This window comes from Cryptomeria japonica, chromosome 5 (assembly GCF_030272615.1).
Source record: "Cryptomeria japonica chromosome 5, Sugi_1.0, whole genome shotgun sequence".
Taxonomy (NCBI): Eukaryota; Viridiplantae; Streptophyta; class Pinopsida; order Cupressales; family Cupressaceae; genus Cryptomeria; species Cryptomeria japonica.
This window is the reverse complement of record NC_081409.1, coordinates 766444868-766464566: the sequence shown is the minus strand read 5'-3', so window position 1 is coordinate 766464566 and position 19699 is coordinate 766444868. Positions and strand designations below refer to the sequence as shown.

Genomic DNA, 19699 nt, shown 5'->3' with positions numbered 1-19699 from the left:
CCTGACCATCAGTGTTAAATATTGACTTAAGGTTTACCAATCCCTTTAGAAGCTTGTTACTTTTTAATTGAAGAATCTGATTTTCATATTGTTTTATAAATTTATGTTGATTACCAACTACAAATTCAGCCTCTTCAATAAGAAAATTAATAATTCGTTCATCTGAATCAAAGACTTGCCAATTAACATTATTATCTATAATTGAAGGCCTAACAACCACTTTGACATATTGTTATCTTTCAATATTGCTTACCTCATCAGCGATGTCAAATTGGGCACCCAAGGCAGCCAACCTATCTACTTCCTTATTCTAATTTCTTGGCATGGATAGTAGATTAAAAGCATCAAATTCTTCAATTAAGTCCCATATCCTATGCTTATATGATTTAAGGACATCATTCTTAGTCACATTGACACCTCTTTGATGATTTACCACTATCTCACCATCCCCAAGTACTTGCAAAAACTTTACATTTGTTTTTCTAGCCCATTCCAATCCATGTGCAAGTGACTCATATTCAACTATATTATTAGTACAGTTGAAACAAAATCTAAAACATCAAAAGTATTTCTTACCTTCAAGAGATATTGTTGGTGTAAATAATTATTCATCTTGGATATTATTACACTTTACTTAAGTTTACTTAGGAAATGCATTTCATAATAGTTTGGGTATGAGACACTTGGGTGTTTGTGCCACATTGGGATAGTGTGTGTAGGAGAATTTCCACCTTTTATGGTGTGATCTTGTTGTTACACTCCACATTCAGTGGGTGATCCACCTCATGTGGACTATTATATTATTTCTCCTACCTACCCTTGTTTCTTATTGAGCCACATGTCATGTTTGTGTGCTCACATATCCCTAGCCTTGCCTATATAAGCAAGCTCATCTACATTGTAAGTAATTTTGATTATTGATCATTTTCTATTGATGAGAATATAGTTTATTCTTGTCCTATATTGTGTCTCTATTTTGTACATTTCATTGAGCTCTTGATCTTGGCAAAATTTCACATGGTATCAGAGCCATTGGGGCTTCATTGATTTGTCTTGAAGATGCATTATTGTGACATCAAGAGGTAGATCTGAGGAGCAGCATCTTTTGGAGGCATCCTACACTAGATCCAACCCCACCATTGCGTCCAAAAGGCCATTTCCATGAATTTTGGTTATAAAGTTGGCCTATTTTGGTGGGAAAAATTTTTTCCCCAATTTTGCTATTATTGTACGGATTTTCAAATTTTTTTCGAAAAAAGAAAAATTTATTTTTTGAAATTTTTTTTCGAAAAATCAATAAAAAAAAAAAGGTATTTTGTGTTTGGGGGTCCGCAGACCACCTGTACCCTGTACCTGCAGTCTGTGTTGCAAGTCATACCTGCGTCCCTGCAGGAACCCATTGTCCATGCCGCCACCTGAAGCCCTGTCGCCGCCACCGAGAAGATTCACGTCGGCCGCCTCCCACTAGTCGCTGCTGCTACCACCTCCGGTGATCATCTCTCCTTCATGCTGGAAGCCTCCTACCCTCCGGTGACCCGCTACCCAATCTCCAGTGCCTGCTACCACCTGCCGCCGAGCCACTGCGGCCAACCTTTCGGCTCCGTCCGCTCCCTCCGTCGGCGGTCAACCAGATAGGAGGACCCGTGTCCGCCATGTGGCAGGTGGCCACTGGCCCGTGGGTACAACTTGTACACATCAGCTCCATATGACAGCTGAGTCATCCACCATGTCATCTACCACGCAAAGTTGACGCACACCACCCAGTCAGCAGATCCGTACAGTACGACCTACACAATCATCTGCATAGTCATCTGCCACATCAGCCTATCTGTACAGTACGGATGCCCAGTCAGCAGAGAGGTGATGTTTTTGTGACAGTCATACAACCATCAAATTTAACACACTGGTTTGCTAAAATCAGCATCGTGTCATCATTTTTCAAAAATTTTGCAGGGCCCTCTTATTGAGATTTTTGATTTTTCAGTTCAACTTCAAATGGTCATAACTTGCTCATTTTTGCTCCTTTTTGGGTGCAATTTTTTTTGAAATGGGCTATAATTTCATGCTCTGCATAGTGGTGAAGAAATTATTTTATTTTGATGCACGGATGTTTTAGAAAATGCAGTTTTTGGTGACTATACCTGAGTAATCAGAGTTTTTACAACTTCAAAGGCTTCGTTTAGGGTCATACGACCTCCTTTTGAGGTGCCATTTTTTTTGAAAGTGTGTATTTTTTCATCTACTTTCACATGATGCTATCAAATTGATGCCATTGTAAGTAGAAATTGTACTTTCAAATTTTGGCCTTTTTTGGCTCTCTTGGTACTTGTATATTTGTTTGAATCTCAGTTAGATTCATTGCACTATTTATTGAAGTCTCTTGTATCTCATTTGAGAAGTTTTAAAATTTGCATCATAAGTCCACTTTGCATTTTTTTGCAAGTGGCTCATTGTAATCACACTAAGTATAAAGTGCCAAAATCATCACTTTGGGGGGGTACTTTGATTGAGTGAATTTGGGGGGGTGTCTCTTGTGCTTTTGTGCTCTTGTGTTCCTTCCTTTTTGCTGCTATGGGTTCTTCTAAGTTTCCTCTCTTAACTCCTCATAATTATGCTACTTGGAAAATTGATGTATGGAGTAAACTTATGGAAAAAGGACTCACTCATTACATTGATGGAACTATTGTTGCTCCCGCTAATCCTAAGGTTGATCTAGTTGGTCACTTGGATTGGCTCACTAAAAATATCATGGCAATTGGTACCTTAAGAAAGTATGTATCAAAGGATCTCATTTTTCATATTGAGAAGTGTACTCTAATCAAGGATGCTTGGCAAAAGTTTCAAGACTTGTATGGTCAAGTTGATGAGATTAGGGGATATAAAATTGATAGTGATCTCACCATGTTAGATCCCAAGAACTTTGATACTATACAAGATTAAGTCACTAAGGAAAATGAGTTGAGGGCACAAATCAAAGATTGTGGCATTGATAAGAAGGATACTCAATTGATATTCAACTTGATAGGCAAGCTTCCACAAGAATATGCAGCATTTGTTTCTAGTTTCCAAACCCATAGGATGACAATGGGTTCAAGCTAAAAAATGCCTACATTTGATGCTTTCAATAAAATGTTGATGATGGAACAAACTAAGTTGATAAGAATGGGCATTGTTAAGGCTTCTAAGTCTCAAGCATTGGTGGAAAATCAAGGGAACAAAGGAAATCAAGGAAAGGACAACTCAAACAAGAAAAAATGGCAATCAAAGCCTAAAAAAAAAGCACCATCTTCTCCACAACAAGGAGATTCATCCTTTTCCAAGATAGATAATTCACCAAAGAGGGAGAGACCTACTTGTGCTTATTGTAAAAAGATTGGTCATGAGGAGCATCATTTCCATTCTAAGAAGATTCATGAGCTCACACATATCATCAAAAAGCATAAAATTGATTTACCTAAAGTCTACAAGAAGGATGATTCATCAACTTCCACTTCCTCACATTCAAAAGGAAAACGGCAAGCATTCATGGCTTCTACAAGTGGGAAGACTCACTCTTTTGGAACAAGAAAAGGAAAAGCTCTATGTGCTACTATTAGTCATAATTCAGAGAGATGGCTTCTATATTCAGGGGCTTCTCATCATATGGAATCTTCGCAGTCTATGTTCTCTGCATTTGAGCCTTGCACCATGCCACAGATTTTGATGGGAAATCATACATACATGGATGTGATTGGGAAAGGATCTATTGACATTGGGGATAACTCCTTCAATGATGTGTTGTGTGTACCCCACTTGACAAACAATCTCCTTTCTATCTATCAAATCACACATGGTGCAACTAAGAGAGTTGTGGAGTTCACACCTGACTCAGTTTTCATTAGAGACTTGGAGACTAGAGCTATCATTGCAATTGGGGTGGTTGATCATGCATCTCGGTTATACTCCTTTTCAGATTTTGTTGATGATGATGATTTCACATTTGATGATTCTACACATGATGATCACACTTATTGTGATGGTTTAGTTTTTTAGGAGAACATTGGACACTTGAACATGGGAATTCTCACATGTGACCCCATTCTTGAGTCTTGTATTCCATCTCCTCATATTGATATCAAATCACCTATTGCACCTGATGATGCGAAAAGTGTGATAGTTTTACCTTCATGTGATTCAGTGCAACAAGATATTCATTGTCTTCCAGCTTCAGATTCATGGGATGATTACTTGATAGACATTGCAGGATTGTTTGTAGAATCCTACATTGCAGATTTGGGAGACATCATTGATGACATTCATCTTCTCTTTGATGAAGGTGATCCTTCTTTGATTGTTGTGAGGGCACACTCTCACCCTCTTGTTCATTCTCTACATGATCATTCTTTCGAGGTTGACATGATTGTGGATACTTATGTACAGCAGTTGGAGGAGGTCTCTTTATGTTTTGAGGAGACATGTGAGTCTTTGGGAAATGTTCTACATCCATCTCCACTAGATCTTGGAGTACCTTTTTCAGTAGTGTGGCATAGTTTACCACCTTTGGAAGGGGTATCTTTTAGCATCGACATGGGGACACTTGAGCAGTTTTTAGAGATTCCTTTCATCATGAGTTTTCTTCATACATCTTCCCTTCATGATTGGGGAGACTTCATGGAGACATCTTTGGTTTTGTTTCTTCCTAAGGGGAGGAATGTTGTTCAATGTTCATTGAGCAGTTTCTTCATACATCGAGCTTCTATCATTGGTGCAGATTCCACATTAAGGGGGGGGTTCCTAGCTTCTCTTCTTCTCTCGTATGGGGGGGACTATTTCCTCACATGGGGTTTTGTTCCTCACATTCTTCTATGAGAGTTCTCTTGTATAGTTTTCATCTCTCTTTTGGGGGAGGGTTTTTTCCCATTGGGTTTTTCTCTCTTTCCCCACTTTGTGAGAGATTTCATTGCATTGGTTTTCATGCATTTGCATTTGTTCATGGGTACCTAACATGGCCTAGTAGCCGGGACCCATCTTGCATTGCTTAGTTGCATTGTTGACTTAAGTGCATTCCCCTAAGTTGTACTTAAGGGGGAGTGTTGGTGTAAATAATTATTCATCTTGGATATTATTACACTTTACTTAAGTTTACTTAGGAAATGCATTTCATAATAGTTTGGGTATGAGACACTTGGGTGTTTGTGCCACATTGGGATAGTGTGTGTAGGAGAATTTCCACCTTTTATGGTGTGATCTTGTTGTTACACTCCACATTCAGTGGGTGATCCACCTCATGTGGACTATTATATTATTTCTCCTACCTACCCACACCTATTTCTGACCTACCCTTGTTTCTTATTGAGCCACATGTCATGTTTGTGTGTTCACATATCCCTAGCCTTGCCTATATAAGGAAGCTCATCTACATTGTATGTAATTTTGATTATTGATCATTTTCTATTGATGAGAATACAGTTTATTCTTGTCCTATATTGTGTCTCTATTTTGTACATTTCATTGAGCTCTTGATCTTGGCAAAATTTCACATGGTATCAGAGCCATTGGGGCTTCATTGATTCATCTTGAAGAGGCATTATTGTGACGTCAAGAGGTAGATCTGAGGAGCAGCATCTTTTGGATGCATCCTACACCAGATCCGACCCCGCCATTGCATCCAGAAGGCCATTTCCATGAATTTTGGTTATAAAGTTGGCCTATTTTGGTGAGAAAATTTTTTTCACCAATTTTGCTATTATTGTACGGATTTTCAAATTTTTTTCGAAAAAAAAAAATTTATTTTTTGAAATTTTTTTTCGAAAAATCAATTAAAAAAAAAAGGTGTTTTTTGTTTGGGGGTCCGTAGATCCCCCGTACCCCGTACCTGCAGTCTGTGTTGCAAGTCGTACCTGCATCGCTGCAGGAACCCGTTGTCCGTGCCGCCACCGAAGACCTGTCGCCACCACCGAGAAGATTCCCGTCGGCCGCCTCCCGCCAGTCGCTGCTGCTGCCACCTCTGGCGATCATCTCTCCTTCGTGCCGGCAGCCTCCTACTCTCCAGTGACCTACTACCCAATCTCCGGCGCCCGCTACCACCAGCTACCGAGCCACTACCGCCAACCTTTCAGCTCCGGCCGCTCCCTCTGTCCGCGGTCAACCAAATAGGAGGACCCGTGTCCGCCACGTGGCTGCCGGCCACTGGCCCGTGGGTACAACTTGTACATGTCAGCTCTATATGACAATCGAGTCATCCACCATATCATCTGCCACGCAGTGCAGACGCACACCACCCAGTCAGTAAATCCGTACAGTACGACCTACACAATCATCTGCATAGTCATCTGCCACATCAGCCTATCCGTACAGTATGGATGCCCAGTCAGCAAAGAGGTGACATTTTTGTGACAGTCATACGAACATCAAATTTAACATAGTGGTTTGCTAAAATCAGCATCATGTGATCATTTTTCAAAAATTTTGCAGGGCCCTCTCATTGAGCTTTTTGATTTTGCAGTTCAACTTCAAATGGCCATAACTTGCTCATTTTTGCTCCTTTTTGGGTGAAATTTTTTTTGAAATGGGCTATAATTTCATGCTCTCCATAGTGGTGAGAAATTATTTGATTTTGATGCACAGATTTTTTAGAAAATGCAGTTTTTGGTGACTGTACCTGAGTAATCAGAGTTTTTGCAACTTTAGACGCTTCGTTTAGGGTCATACGACCTCCTTTTTAGGTGCCATTTTTTTTGAAAGTGTGTATTTTTTCATCTACTTTCACATGATGCTATAATATTGATGCCATTGTAAGTAAAAATTGTACTTACAAATTTTGGCCTTTTTTGGCTCTCTTGGTACTTGTATATTTGCTTGAATCTCGATTAGATTCATTGCACTATTGATTGAAGTCTCTTGTATCTCATTTGAGAAGTTTTAAAATTTGCATCATAAGTCCACTTTGCATTGTTTTGCAAGTGGCTCATTGTAATCACACTAAGTATAAAGTGCCAAAATCATCACTTTGGGGGGGTACTTTGATTGAGTGAATTTGCGGGGGTGTCTCTTGTGCTTTTGTGCTCTTGTGTTCCTTCCTTTTTGCTGCTATGGGTTCTTCTAAGTTTCCTCTCTTAACTCCTCATAATTATGCTACTTGGAAAATTGATGTATGGAGTAAACTTATGGAAAAAGGACTCACTCATTACATTTATGGAACTATTGTTGCTCCCGCTAATCCTAAGGTTGATCTATTTGTTCACTTGGATTGGCTCACTAAAAATATCATGGCAATTGGTACCTTAAGAAAGTATGTATCAAAGGATCTCATTTTTCATATTGAGAAGTGTACTCTAATCAAGGATGCTTGGCAAAAGTTTCAAGACTTGTATGGTCAAGTTGATGAGATTAGGGGATATAAAATTGATAGTGATCTCACCATGTTAGATCCGAAGAACTTTGATACTATACAAGATTAAGTCACTAAGGCAAATGAGTTGAGGGCACAACTCAAAGATTGTGGCATTGATAAGAAGGATACTCAATTGATATTCAACTTGATAGGCAAGCTTCCACAAGAATATGCAGCATTTGTTTCTAGTTTCCAAACCCATAGGATGACAATGGGTTCAAGCTACAAAATGCCTACATTTGATGCTTTCAATGAAATGTAGATGATGGAACAAACTAAGTTGATAAGCATGGGCATTCTTAAGGCTTCTAAGTCTCAAGCATTGGTGGAAAATCAAGGGAACAAATTAAATCAAGGAAAGGACAATTCAAACAAGAAAAAATGGCAATCAAAGCCTAAAGAAAAAGCACCATCTTCTCCACAACAAGGAGATTCATCCTTTTCCAAGATAGATAATTCACCAAAGAGGGAGAGACCTACTTGTGCTTATTGTAAAAAGATTGGTCATGAGGAGCATCATTGCCATTCTAAGAAGATTCATGAGCTCACACATATCATCAAAAAGCATAAAATTGATTTACCTAAAGTCTACAAGAGGGATGATTCATCAACTTCCACTTCCTCACATTCAAAAGGAAAACGGCAAGCATTCATGGCTTCTACAAGTGGGAAGACTCATTCTTTTGGAACAAGAAAAGGAAAAGCTTTATGTGCTACTATTAGTCATAATTCAGAGAGATGGCTTCTAGATTCAGGGGCTTCTCATCATATGGCATCTTCGCAGTCTATGTTCTATACATTTGAGCCTTGCACCATGCCACAAATTTTGATGGGCAATCATACATACATGGATGTGATTGGGAAAGGATCTATTGACATTGGGGATAACTCCTTCAATGATGTGTTATGTGTACCCCACTTGACAAACAATCTCCTTTCTATCTATCAAATCACACATGGCGCAACTAAGAGAGTTGTGGAGTTCACACCTGACTCAGTTTTCAATAGAGACTTGGAGACTAGAGCTATCATTGCAATTGGGGTGGTTGATCATGCCTCTTAGTTATACTCCTTTTCAGATTTTTTTGATGATGTTGATTTCACATTTGATGATTCTACACATGATGATCAGACTTATTGTGATGGTTCAGTTTTTCAGGGGAACTTTGGATACATTAACATGGGGATTCTCACATGTGACCCCATTCTTGAGTCTTGTATTCCAGCTCCTCATATTGATATCAAATCACCTATTGCACCTGATGATGCAGATAGTGTGATAGTTTTGCCTTCATGTGATTCAGTGCAATAGGATATTCATTGTCTTCCAGCTTCAAATTCATGGGATGATTACTTGACAGACATTGCAGGATTGTTTGTGGAATCCTATATTGCAGATTTGGGAGACATCATTGATGACATTCATCTTCTCTTTGATGAAGGTGATCCTTCTTTGATTGTTGTGAGGGCACACTCTCACCCTCTTGTTCATTCTCTACATGATCATTCTTTCAAGGTTGACATGATTGTGGATACTTATGTACAGCAATTGGAGGAGGTCTCTTTATGTTTTGAGGAGACATGTGAGTCTTTGGGAAATGTTATACATCCATCTCCACTAGATCTTGGAGTGCCCTTTTCAGTAGTGTGGCATAGTTTACCACCTTTGGAAGGGGTATCTTTTAGCATCGACATGGGGACACTTGAGCAGTTTTCAGAGATTCCTTTCATCATGAGTTTTCTTCATACATCTTCCCTTCATGATTGGGGAGACTTCATGGATACATCTTTGGTTTTGTTTCTTCCTAAGGGGAGGAATGTTGTTCGATGTTCATGGAGCAGTTTCTTCATACATTGAGCTTCTATCATTGGTGTAGATTCCACATTGAGGGGGGGGTTCCTAGCTTCTCTTCTTCTCTTATATGGGGGGGACTATTTCCTCACATGGGGTTTTGTTCCTCACATTCTTCTATGAGAGTTCTCTTGTATAGCTTTCATCTCTCTTTTGGGGGAGGGTTTTTTCGCTTTGGGTTTTTCTCTCTTTCCCCACTTTGTGAGAGATTTCATTGCATTGGTTTTCATGCATTTGCATTTGTTCATGGGTACCTAACATGGCCTAGTAGCCGGGACCCATCTTGCATTGCTTAGTTGAATTGTAGACTTAAGTGCATTCCCCTAAGTTGCACTTAAGGGGGAGTGTTGGTGTAAATAATTATTCATCTTGGATATTATTACACTTTACTTAAGTTTACTTAGGAAATGCATTTCATAATAGTTTGGGTATGAGACACTTGGGTCTTTGTGCCACATTGGGATAGTGTGTGTTGGAGAATTTCCACCTTTTATGGTGTGATCTTGTTGTTACACTCCACATTCAGTGGGTGATCCACCTCATGTGGACTATTATATTATTTCTCCTACCTACCCACACCTATTTCTGACCTACCCTTGTTTCTTATTGAGCCACATGTCATGTTTGTGTGCTCACATATCCCTAGCCTTGCCTATATAAGGAAGCTCATCTACATTGTATGTAATTTTGATTATTGATCATTTTCTATTGATGAGAATACAGTTTATTCTTGTCCTATATTGTGTCTCTATTTTGTACATTTCATTGAGCTCTTGATCTTGGCAAAATCTCATAGATATCAACATAGCACCACCTTTGGAACCACGTTTTCTCCATGAGCCATCAAAATAGAGCTGCGAAATTCATTTCTCTTTTGTTCACCGTGTTGATTGGACAACTGATTGTCACCCTTTTGAAGATTAGGGATAACAACACCCTCTTGATGGATCATGTAGACACCAAGCTCTAACTCTTCCATATGCTTGGATGGATATTCCTCATTATTCTCTACTACCCATTCATAATACTACATCGGGTGTCCTTTCTATTGGTGTGTTTGGATCTTGGATATTTGGTTGTTTATCAGGTTTTTGTATAGACAAATTTGCATTAACAACACTTGGGATGTATGGTTCTATATTATAATTAGCTAACAATTTTGATTTTATGGTTAGTTTGGTACCATATCTTATTCTGAAGAGCATGTGTGACCAATCAAAAGACATATACCCACCCAACTTGGTTGTGAAATCTCTAGACAAGCATAAAGCAAAGTGAGGCGGAAGATCTATGATGTAGAGATCTTGTGGAATCGATAAGTTTGGGCATGCATGCAATATGAGACCCAAATTTTTAATCACACCTACTATGTTTACTGTTGTCCCATCTAGTTGGACTACCCCTTTTGAAAGAGGCTTATATATCAAACCCAACCTATTAACTATCTTCTTTTGCATGACAAAACTACTTGCACCTGAATCAATCATACAATTATGCACTAGGTGTTGGCCTATGATCAAAGTTAGATAAAAGGGAGGGGGTTTAATCTTTTGAGTTTTTTGTTCATCCTTCTTTTCTTGAGGGGCATTGGATAAGACAACTTTGGGCTACTCATTAGGAATCTCTTGTGACAAAGAGAGGTTAGACAAGGTGTTTTTAAGAAAATCCTTTTGCCCTGAGAGAGCTAAGGAATCCCACATTGAGACACAGACATGTGTCTTTTTCAATTGATCCAAAATATTAAATGAATTTGTACTAACCTTCTACTATTCTCTTTTAATAGCAACATCCTCTTGAACTTGTGATGTTTGTAATTCACCTCTGGGCTGACACTTGTTGACCATTGGTTGCCCTTTTGGTGTGATTTGTGTATTTTGAGTGGGTTGAGGTCTAGGTGGTGCTTGTTGGCTTGTAGAAGCCTGATTGGTGCCTTTATTAGCTTGTTGTCCTATATCGATGGCCCTCTTTTTGGACCGTGAATTGAGTGAAATAGAGGTGTAGGACTGATTTTGAGCTTGTGGGTGATTCACTCCACATAATTGTTCACCTTGCCAATTGACCAAGGTAACATTCAGGCATTGTTCAAAATGAGAAACTTGTTAATCATGAGTTTCATGAGTGCTATCTTTTGAGACATGAGTATTATTTTGAACCATGAATGCTTGATGTAGCATACCATTCAAACAAGTGGTCTAATTTTGAGGTTGGTTGCAAGGATAAGACCAATCATAATCTGATGCCATGGTGTTTTGAGTTGGACAATATCTTTGGATGTGCTGGTAGTGTTGGGATTGTAAGGTATATTGGATCTTTGGTTATAATTTCTTCTTTGACCCTGAGGGTCAACTTGATAAGGAGGCCTATTCTTCTTGTTATTCTAGATAAGGGGCTTGCTAAGGCTTGGTGTTGTAGGAAACTTGCTTCTCAATATTCGTCATCTTGTTCCCAAAACATTGGAACATGGTCTTCATCTCATTTTTAAACTCCTGAAACTCTTGAATTGGGAGTGTGACAGTATTTGCTTGGGCTGCAACTTGATAATTTAGTGTTGATAAAGGTGGGACAACTAGTAGAGGAGGCTTTGAAAGAGGTATGATAGGTTGTATTTCTAGAAATATGGACATTGGGGGCCTAGGGGCTATTTTACCAACCTAAATTAGAAAGTTTTCTTCTCTAATAGCAACACCAAATGCATTTGGTAGAGTATTTGCACCCATAGACTAAATCGTGACTGAAATATCACTATTAAGGGCCCTAAGATAAGATAGAAATTCATGTGCAAGAGTAGGCCTTACTGTGACAGGGATTTTGCTCGAAGTCTTCTAGAAACAAAAATTAAAGTTGGTCATTTGCTCTTGAGGGGCTCTCTCTATGGTACTCACCTGTTCTAATAGTGACAAATGGTTAGATTTGTCCTTAAAATGTGAATTTAATCTATCACCCAGTTGATCCTAGGTAGCAATTGAGTTTACAAGTAGTCCTCTAAACCACTGAATCACCTTCCCTTTGAATGAGGTAGCCAAGAGTCTGATTGCAACATTCTCTTGTGTGATATGATGTAAACCACACAATGAATCTACATCCCTTATATGCTCGATGGGAGTGGTTTGATCTTCTCATGTAATAAAAGGTAGGCTTTTCAATGCTGCTACAGTAATATCATCATAATTGTTAAGATTCAAGGGGTTGCCTTGATTGAAAGGTACAAAAGGTTGAGCTCCTGGCAGAGCCATTGGGATAACAAGTAGATTTACGTGTGCTTGAGATGATGAGTTTGAAAACAAAGGATTATTGTAGGTTGTAATTGGAGTCTGAATAATGAGAGGAGTAGGAAAAATTGGAACTAAAGAATTAGAAAGGTTTGATGGATTTGAAACCTTCATTGTTGCATTACACTTTCTCTTTGGCAATTATAGATGAGAATTCTCAACAGATTCTTTACTTGATCTAGTTTGAATCTTTCTCATAAGCTACAATGTCACCAAATCTGCATAGAAACCAAGAAAATGAGTCACCCAGTATGAAAATTATTGGCTCTCAAGGCTGTAGTTGTTGCTGCTCACACCAAAACAGCAGCAAGAGTGGATATTTGTTGAGCTAAGATAGCTCAAACGTGTCCCACTAGGCATGCCAAAAATTGTTATCACTCAAATTGTACCCGTAATGCACAAGCTGAAAGCTCAAGCAATTTAGTGACACATGGGATAATTCTCAGGCCTGTGGGCAGCCTATAGTGAGAATTAACCTCTAGATGAAGGGTTGGCTCCCTGTGAAAAAATCTAAATTCTTTACCAAGAAAAGGATAGGAGATAAAAATGAAACTCACATGACTTTTCAAATACTAAACTAAGGTGATGCACCAATATGATATCTTAGAATGACAAAAATGCACTCCTAAAAACACCAATCTGCACAAATAGACTTTTGGTTCACAACACATTAATATTTCATGCAAATGATTTAAACTCAAGAAATCGAAAGGAAAGAAAACTTTCACAATCAATCAATTGAATCAATTGATCAAAATGCACAACCTATGATTTACAAATGAGATAGAAAGTTTAAAGGTTATCTAGACAATAACACAATAAACTAACTCTAAATCATGAATAAAAAATGAACTCAAAAGATATAAGGCATAAGCTGATGATTTTATTCAGTATTCTATCAGATAACTACACAAGAGGTACGAGAATGTATTCTCTGCAAAAACAACAAGAGAATGATCAAGAACTAGTGAAAAATGATAAAACTTTTTCACTTTATAGAAAAATCCTTCCAAAAGGCAAAGGAAAGATGACTCCAAATCAACTAAAGATGAACCTTCGCTAAAAATATCTTCTCTAAAAATTGATCCTTGAGAAGAAATGAAAATCCATCAAAATAGGCTTCAAAACATGTAAAAATATGGGTAACTCAGCTCAACCTCTTGGTCACCTAAAGGTTGACCCATGTGGCACTCAAACTCAAGTCTTATCACCTCAAAATCATTGGAAAAACTCATGCAAACCTGCACTCAAGCTCAAATCCGACCCCAAACTACATTATGACTTCTCCTCATGATGATTTTGATCTTTTAGCATGTATGCATGCTAGGAAGATTTTTAAAGTAAATATCTAAGACACATCATAATAAACACTAAGTTGATTTATAATTTATCCAACTTGGATATTTAGTTTACAATTTCTCATATTGTGTCTACATACTAAAGACCAAACTCAAAGTGCCTATTAAGATGCTAATGTTAATTATCTTCATGTATATATAAGGATATAGAAATTAAAAATATTCCTATATATGTGTGTAAAAATAATGAATAATAATAATTATTAATTACTATACTAATATTGGCTCGTGATTTGTTGTTTTATTTACCAATGTTGATATATTAATTAATAATTTATATATGATGAAAGAAAGCATCTTTTACAAAGTTTAAGTCTTAAAAGACTTAAGGGTTTAAAAGCCACCCCACGGTTGAGTCATCATATTATGTGAAAGCTTATTCTTTTTTAAAAACTCAAGTGAAGTAAAAAGGTTTTCAAACCCTAAAATCGCTCATTTATACACTTGTTATTTTCAAGAAGCTTCACGAGAAGCCTGGCCACCACGCTTGGAGAAGTATTGGTTTCATTGGTTGTATGGGCTTGAACAAGTTGCAAGGTTGGATTTAAAGATCATTATTGGCTCTTCTTTGACCTGTACTTTGTGCATTCCATCTTAAGTGCTATGTTTTCCTATTCATACAATAACTTTCAGTTTCCTTTGTGCTTTTCAGAAAAAATGAGTGTGCAAATAGCACGACATGCATACAAATCTGTATTTTCTGATTTCTAGGTTTCTTATGAAAGAACCGATCCTTTGTTTGTTTATTTCTCCTTCGAACCCTAAAGAGAATTTTGGTTTTTATCTTGAAGTATTATTCTATTTTTCTTACTTCCGATCTGCACATTTAGAGGCCACTTCATGGCTGAAGCACTAAATATTTGGCATTTCACTATATAAAAAATAACCTGGTCTCTCGCTGCTTCATGAAATACATGAGCGAAAGCCCTTGAAGAAAAATAGGTTCAGATTTTGTTTTGTTTGCTCAAAAACCCTAAGGCTGAACCTCATGGCCAAAATTTGTAATTATGAAATACAGGGTTTGAAAAATAACCTAGAATGTATATCGGCAATGATCATTGTATGACATTTTTACATAGATACAATCACCGTTCATTTTGATGGTTGTATTTCTCAAAAAAATAATTTGACTTAAATTAACAACAACATCTAAGTTGCAGTCATGCCACTGTCTCATTGGATTTTGACATTAATCTTAAAAAAACTGCAAATAGTAGAGCTTTATTCTACCATAGATTCCTGAAGCTCATTGTAACATATATTTGCAGATGCAAACTGTTGTTTTATCTTTACTTCACAATTGAACGTTGTATATGCTATATTTTTGTCCTTCCTATCATTTTTTGGATAGTGATATGTTTTTGTTGTTGTTACCACTCTCTGTCACCTTTGGCCAATGATATTATGTATTGTTACTTCTTGCATGATGATATTAGTGGTATGTAGGCATGGGCTATCACCTCTTTATTGTTGCACACATTTCTATTGAATGCTCAGTCATGTACTTGTTATCAATATAACTTATATTCTCTTATAGCTTTGCATTTTCTATGCTTTTCTATCACATTTTGATAGTGACATGCATACAGAAACTCATTGCATTATATCTTTTTTGAGTTGTTTATTGCTACATTTCTATTCCTCCTATCACATCTTGGATAGTGATATTTTTTATATTACAACTCCTATCACATTATTGATAATGATATATTGTATTATTACTCTTTGTCTTAGATTACTTGCACGTTGGGTTCAACCCTTCTAGGAGCCCATTTTACCCCACATTTATAATTCATAAATCAACATCAAGACTTTTCCTTTGCCTCCACAGTGAATAATCATATTAGCAAAAACATGAAGAAACTGAAAGCTTCAGTGAGTTTGAACTCCTTTTTCCCTTCTAATCTTGATGACTAAACACATAATGGATGCCTTTGATGACTATATGCGATATGTCTAATTGTGATGTAGAAGTGCATATTGCATTTGCTTCATCATTGCTTGGAGTTTTTTCTCTAACCCTTTTCTCTTTTATTCATTTTTTTAGGACTAGGAGACCCTAGAGTTTCCTTCTTTGAGTTGTTCAACCACAGCTAGGGGAAGACAAAAGTTCAGATATCATCATGCAGGCAATGATGGAACATTTCCCTTCTGTCTTTTTTATTACAGTTAGCTATTCCATTTATATTTATCAAATGTATTCTTTACTTGATTCATGCATCATGAATCAAATGAGCCTAATCCAACAGCTTGTGTGGGACTCTGATTTTTAAATTATGAATACAAATACAAAACTTAAGCAAAATGTAGAATATTCTTTTGTTTTATGTATTTGCACAAAAACTGAAAAATGAAAATTGTAATCAAATTTAGATCAATGATGTTCTGTATAATATTTGTGTACTTTTTCAATATGAATAAAAGCAATTCAGATCTATCTGTTTGAGTCATGATGAAAATAGGTAACACTTATAATAAGGGCTAAATACTTAAAAAAACAAAACTTCTAAATGAATTCATTTGAACCCCCAAAAACTAATGTAAAATTGGGTTTTTATCAATATTTGATAGATGCAAAGGAGACCCTATTGCAAGTATGATTTAAAAGTATAGACGTTTTATCCAAGAAATTTTGATCTAAGAGCCTTTGATCTAACTCTCTTCAATTAATTACTTCAAATGGGACCTCTTAAAGCTTAAATCATTAAATTTTTTTAAAAATGTATCATTTCAGCAAAAATCAGGATGTACAAAAAGTGGGAAGCAGCATTGTGATTTCACCCTCTACATCCTCCTCTAAAATTAGTAACTTTCTCTTTACCATTTCTTGTATCTCCTTGGTCTTCTTGAGTCTATTTTGTTCCTCTTCCTCTATTGGTGTTTCCTCTACCTCTTCCTTGTCTCTCTTGCCTTCTTTACAACTTCTCCCTAGCTTTCATAGCTAGCTTATAGTACTCCTCTACCATTCTTGGTCTTGTGAGACTAAGTTCATCTTGAATATTGTACCTCAACCCATTAAGATATCTTGCCACCTTCTCTTCATCATCTTCCTCATGTTCTGCTCTTATATTCAACTTATGAAATTCCTTAGTGTATGCTTGCACATCCTTATCTTTTTGTTTCAAATTTTGCAACCTTTTGTACAACTGGATATTTCAGTCATTAGGTAAGAACTTTCCTTTTAGCTTCTTCACCATCTTGTTCCATGAAGTTATTTTTGGTTTTTCCTTCTTCCACCTGTTAGCTTGCACACAATCCCACCAAAGTAGAGCATGTCCTTTCAATCTTGAATTAGAAATCTTCACCTTTTAATTCTCTTCCACTCCTTCACTTTCAAAGTAGTTTTCCAATTCTCCAATCCAATCAATAAGTTCTTCCCCATCCAATTTACCACCATAAATGGGTAGATTTGCTTTGGATTTCTAGTCATTTGCCTTAACTACCTTTAGGAGCCTAACTATCCTTGCTTCCTTCAGATCCAAATCTACCTCTTGAGGGAATTCATTCTCACCTTTTTCTTCTTTCTCACTCTGACCTTTAGTATCTCTTCTCCTTCTATCTCTGGCTTCCAATGTTGTAACCTTCTCTTTCAGGGCTTTCAATTCCCTAGCAAATGCTAATCTACCTTTTGGAGGCATCTTGCCTTCAACTCCTCAAACTTCCTTGATCTGATACCACTTTTATGTAGAGAATCCACACACTAGTCAATTAAGAGAGATATTTCTCCCAACTCACCTATTCCAATTGTGTGACAACCATTCACATACTCACTAGTCCCCTTACAAGGACATTGGTTACTAACAGGGTTACAACAACCATAGGTAACCCTTACTGTCAAACTCTCAACCAACCATTGACACACCTTAGATTATGTTTGTACAACTTTCCCAAAAAATACTTAGAACTTTGAACAACTAAGTCACACCAAAACTCACAAAATTCCCATCCACACAAAAATAATTCCTAATAGGTCTTCCAATTGTTCATTGACACAACTCTCAAGCCAAGTAATTACTCACCATCCTGAAGAACTTCACAAAATAAGTTAGGATTGTTCTTTCCTTATCACAAACACCATTCAACACCATCCCATCCACCCTAGAAGACAAAAAGAACATGTTGTCATAACACTATCTAACTATGATAGCCTTAACCTTCTTATAGACAGTCATACTCCCATTGACCATTCCCTCTACATGACCCCCCCACACAAAAAAAAAAGAATTAGAAAATATTATGGTGAAAACTCCTACTCCTATTCCTGACACAAAACTCACCAACAAGATCACTCTTCAACTTTACAAAGTGCCATGATTCAAAGTGTTGTCAACTCTGACAGTCAATATAAGAATTAGGATACTCTTGTGTAGTAGATAGGCATGTAGCTCAGTTAATCTATTCTTGTACTGATGAAAGATGAGAGAGGAATAATGTCTGGAGTGTTATTATATCCATCCGGATCTTATGTTCTTCATTTCTAAGTTCCAATTGTTGAGCCATGAGCTGTTGAAGCTTGGTATAAAAATTTTGAACTGAATTGGGCTCAGAGGTCAACTTATTTGAGAGATCGGTGATCTCTTTCTCAATTGAATTAGTTTTACTCTTGATATCTTTAATGAATATAGAAAATGTACAAAGTTTTTGAAATAAATAAAGAATATGCTTGAGTTGAGGGGACAACTCAACAATGAATTTGACAAGTTTGACTTTCCCAATAGCTAGAGCTTTTTGTAACTCTTCTATCATTTTTGCAGTAAGCTCCTTATCTTTTAGCTTGCTCAAGTACTCAGATGCATCAACTCCAGATGTTTCTATTTTATTTAGGAGTTCATCTAGTTGAATGTGGATGGCTACATCGATTGACACTATAGTTGTAGGTAGCATGTCAGATAGCAGTGTCTTCACCTTCTGAAGTACTTTATTCTTCTTTTGTATGGCCATCTTTTTTTCCTGTTCGGCCTTTGCTTTGCATAGTTCACCGAAATCAATGAGTGCTTGCCCCTTTAATTTTGAGATATCCACATTGGGCAACACTATTGGTTTAGATAAATCAACTTTGGAACTATGCTTTTTCACCTTCTTCTCTTTACCTTTAGTCGGTTGGACCAAGAAAATAGCTTGAGAGGCTTGCTGACCCTCAGTAGGTTGCTCGATAGAGGAAACACTTTGGTCAGTACCTATAGCTGCTGTGGTGTCTTTTGGTGTCTCGGTACTGGGTGTCTCAGCTACTACATTTTCGGTGCTCGAGGGTGCTTCAGAGGTCTGGGCTTAAGTAGTCTCTTCTCCTATTGCAGACTTGTGACCTTCAGCACCTTGTGCTATATCTTGAGGAGATTCGATAGAGATAGGTTGAGTGATGGGTGGATAAGGCTAAACTTGTTCTAAAATAGATTCACTAGATACAAGTTTTGCATATGTGGTGCCTTCTATCATCTCTCGCTCCTATTCCACTGTATCCATGATATCTTCATCAATTTGAATAGTGTCAGTCGAGTCTTGCTCGGTAGCATCAGGACCATACTCGGTGACATCAGGTTCTTTCTCGGTGACATCAATGATTTCAACTTTAGATTGTTCACCGACATCTTTAATTTTGAAAATTTCCTACCATTTTGCTTTTGTCTCATTCTCTACATCAATATATAGCCCATTCATCAATTTTAAGGCTCTTTGTTTGGCAAGAAATTTTGAATTGTAGGTTGTCAAGTGTTCCTTTATTTTTTCTATAGACATATTAGGGAATAGATGGACTAGACTTCTTTCTCTGATTTGTTTTTCTGAGTCCATTGCATACTTCCACCTGTTATCAATATGTAAGTAAAGTTCATTTGGAAGTGACTTTACTAGT

At 37.2% G+C, this 19699-nt stretch overlaps 1 protein-coding gene across 1 annotated transcript in view; it reads left to right on the top strand.

The window, feature by feature from the left end:
- Positions 1 to 1419, top strand: part of LOC131036495 (probable caffeine synthase MTL2) — a 61699-nt gene extending 60280 nt beyond the window's left edge. Inside the window, exon 3 of the mRNA XM_059220965.1 lies at positions 1336 to 1419. Coding sequence (XP_059076948.1) covers positions 1336 to 1419 — 84 coding nt within the window. The remainder of the gene's footprint in view (positions 1 to 1335) is intronic.
- The last annotated feature ends 18280 nt before the right edge of the window (positions 1420 to 19699 follow it).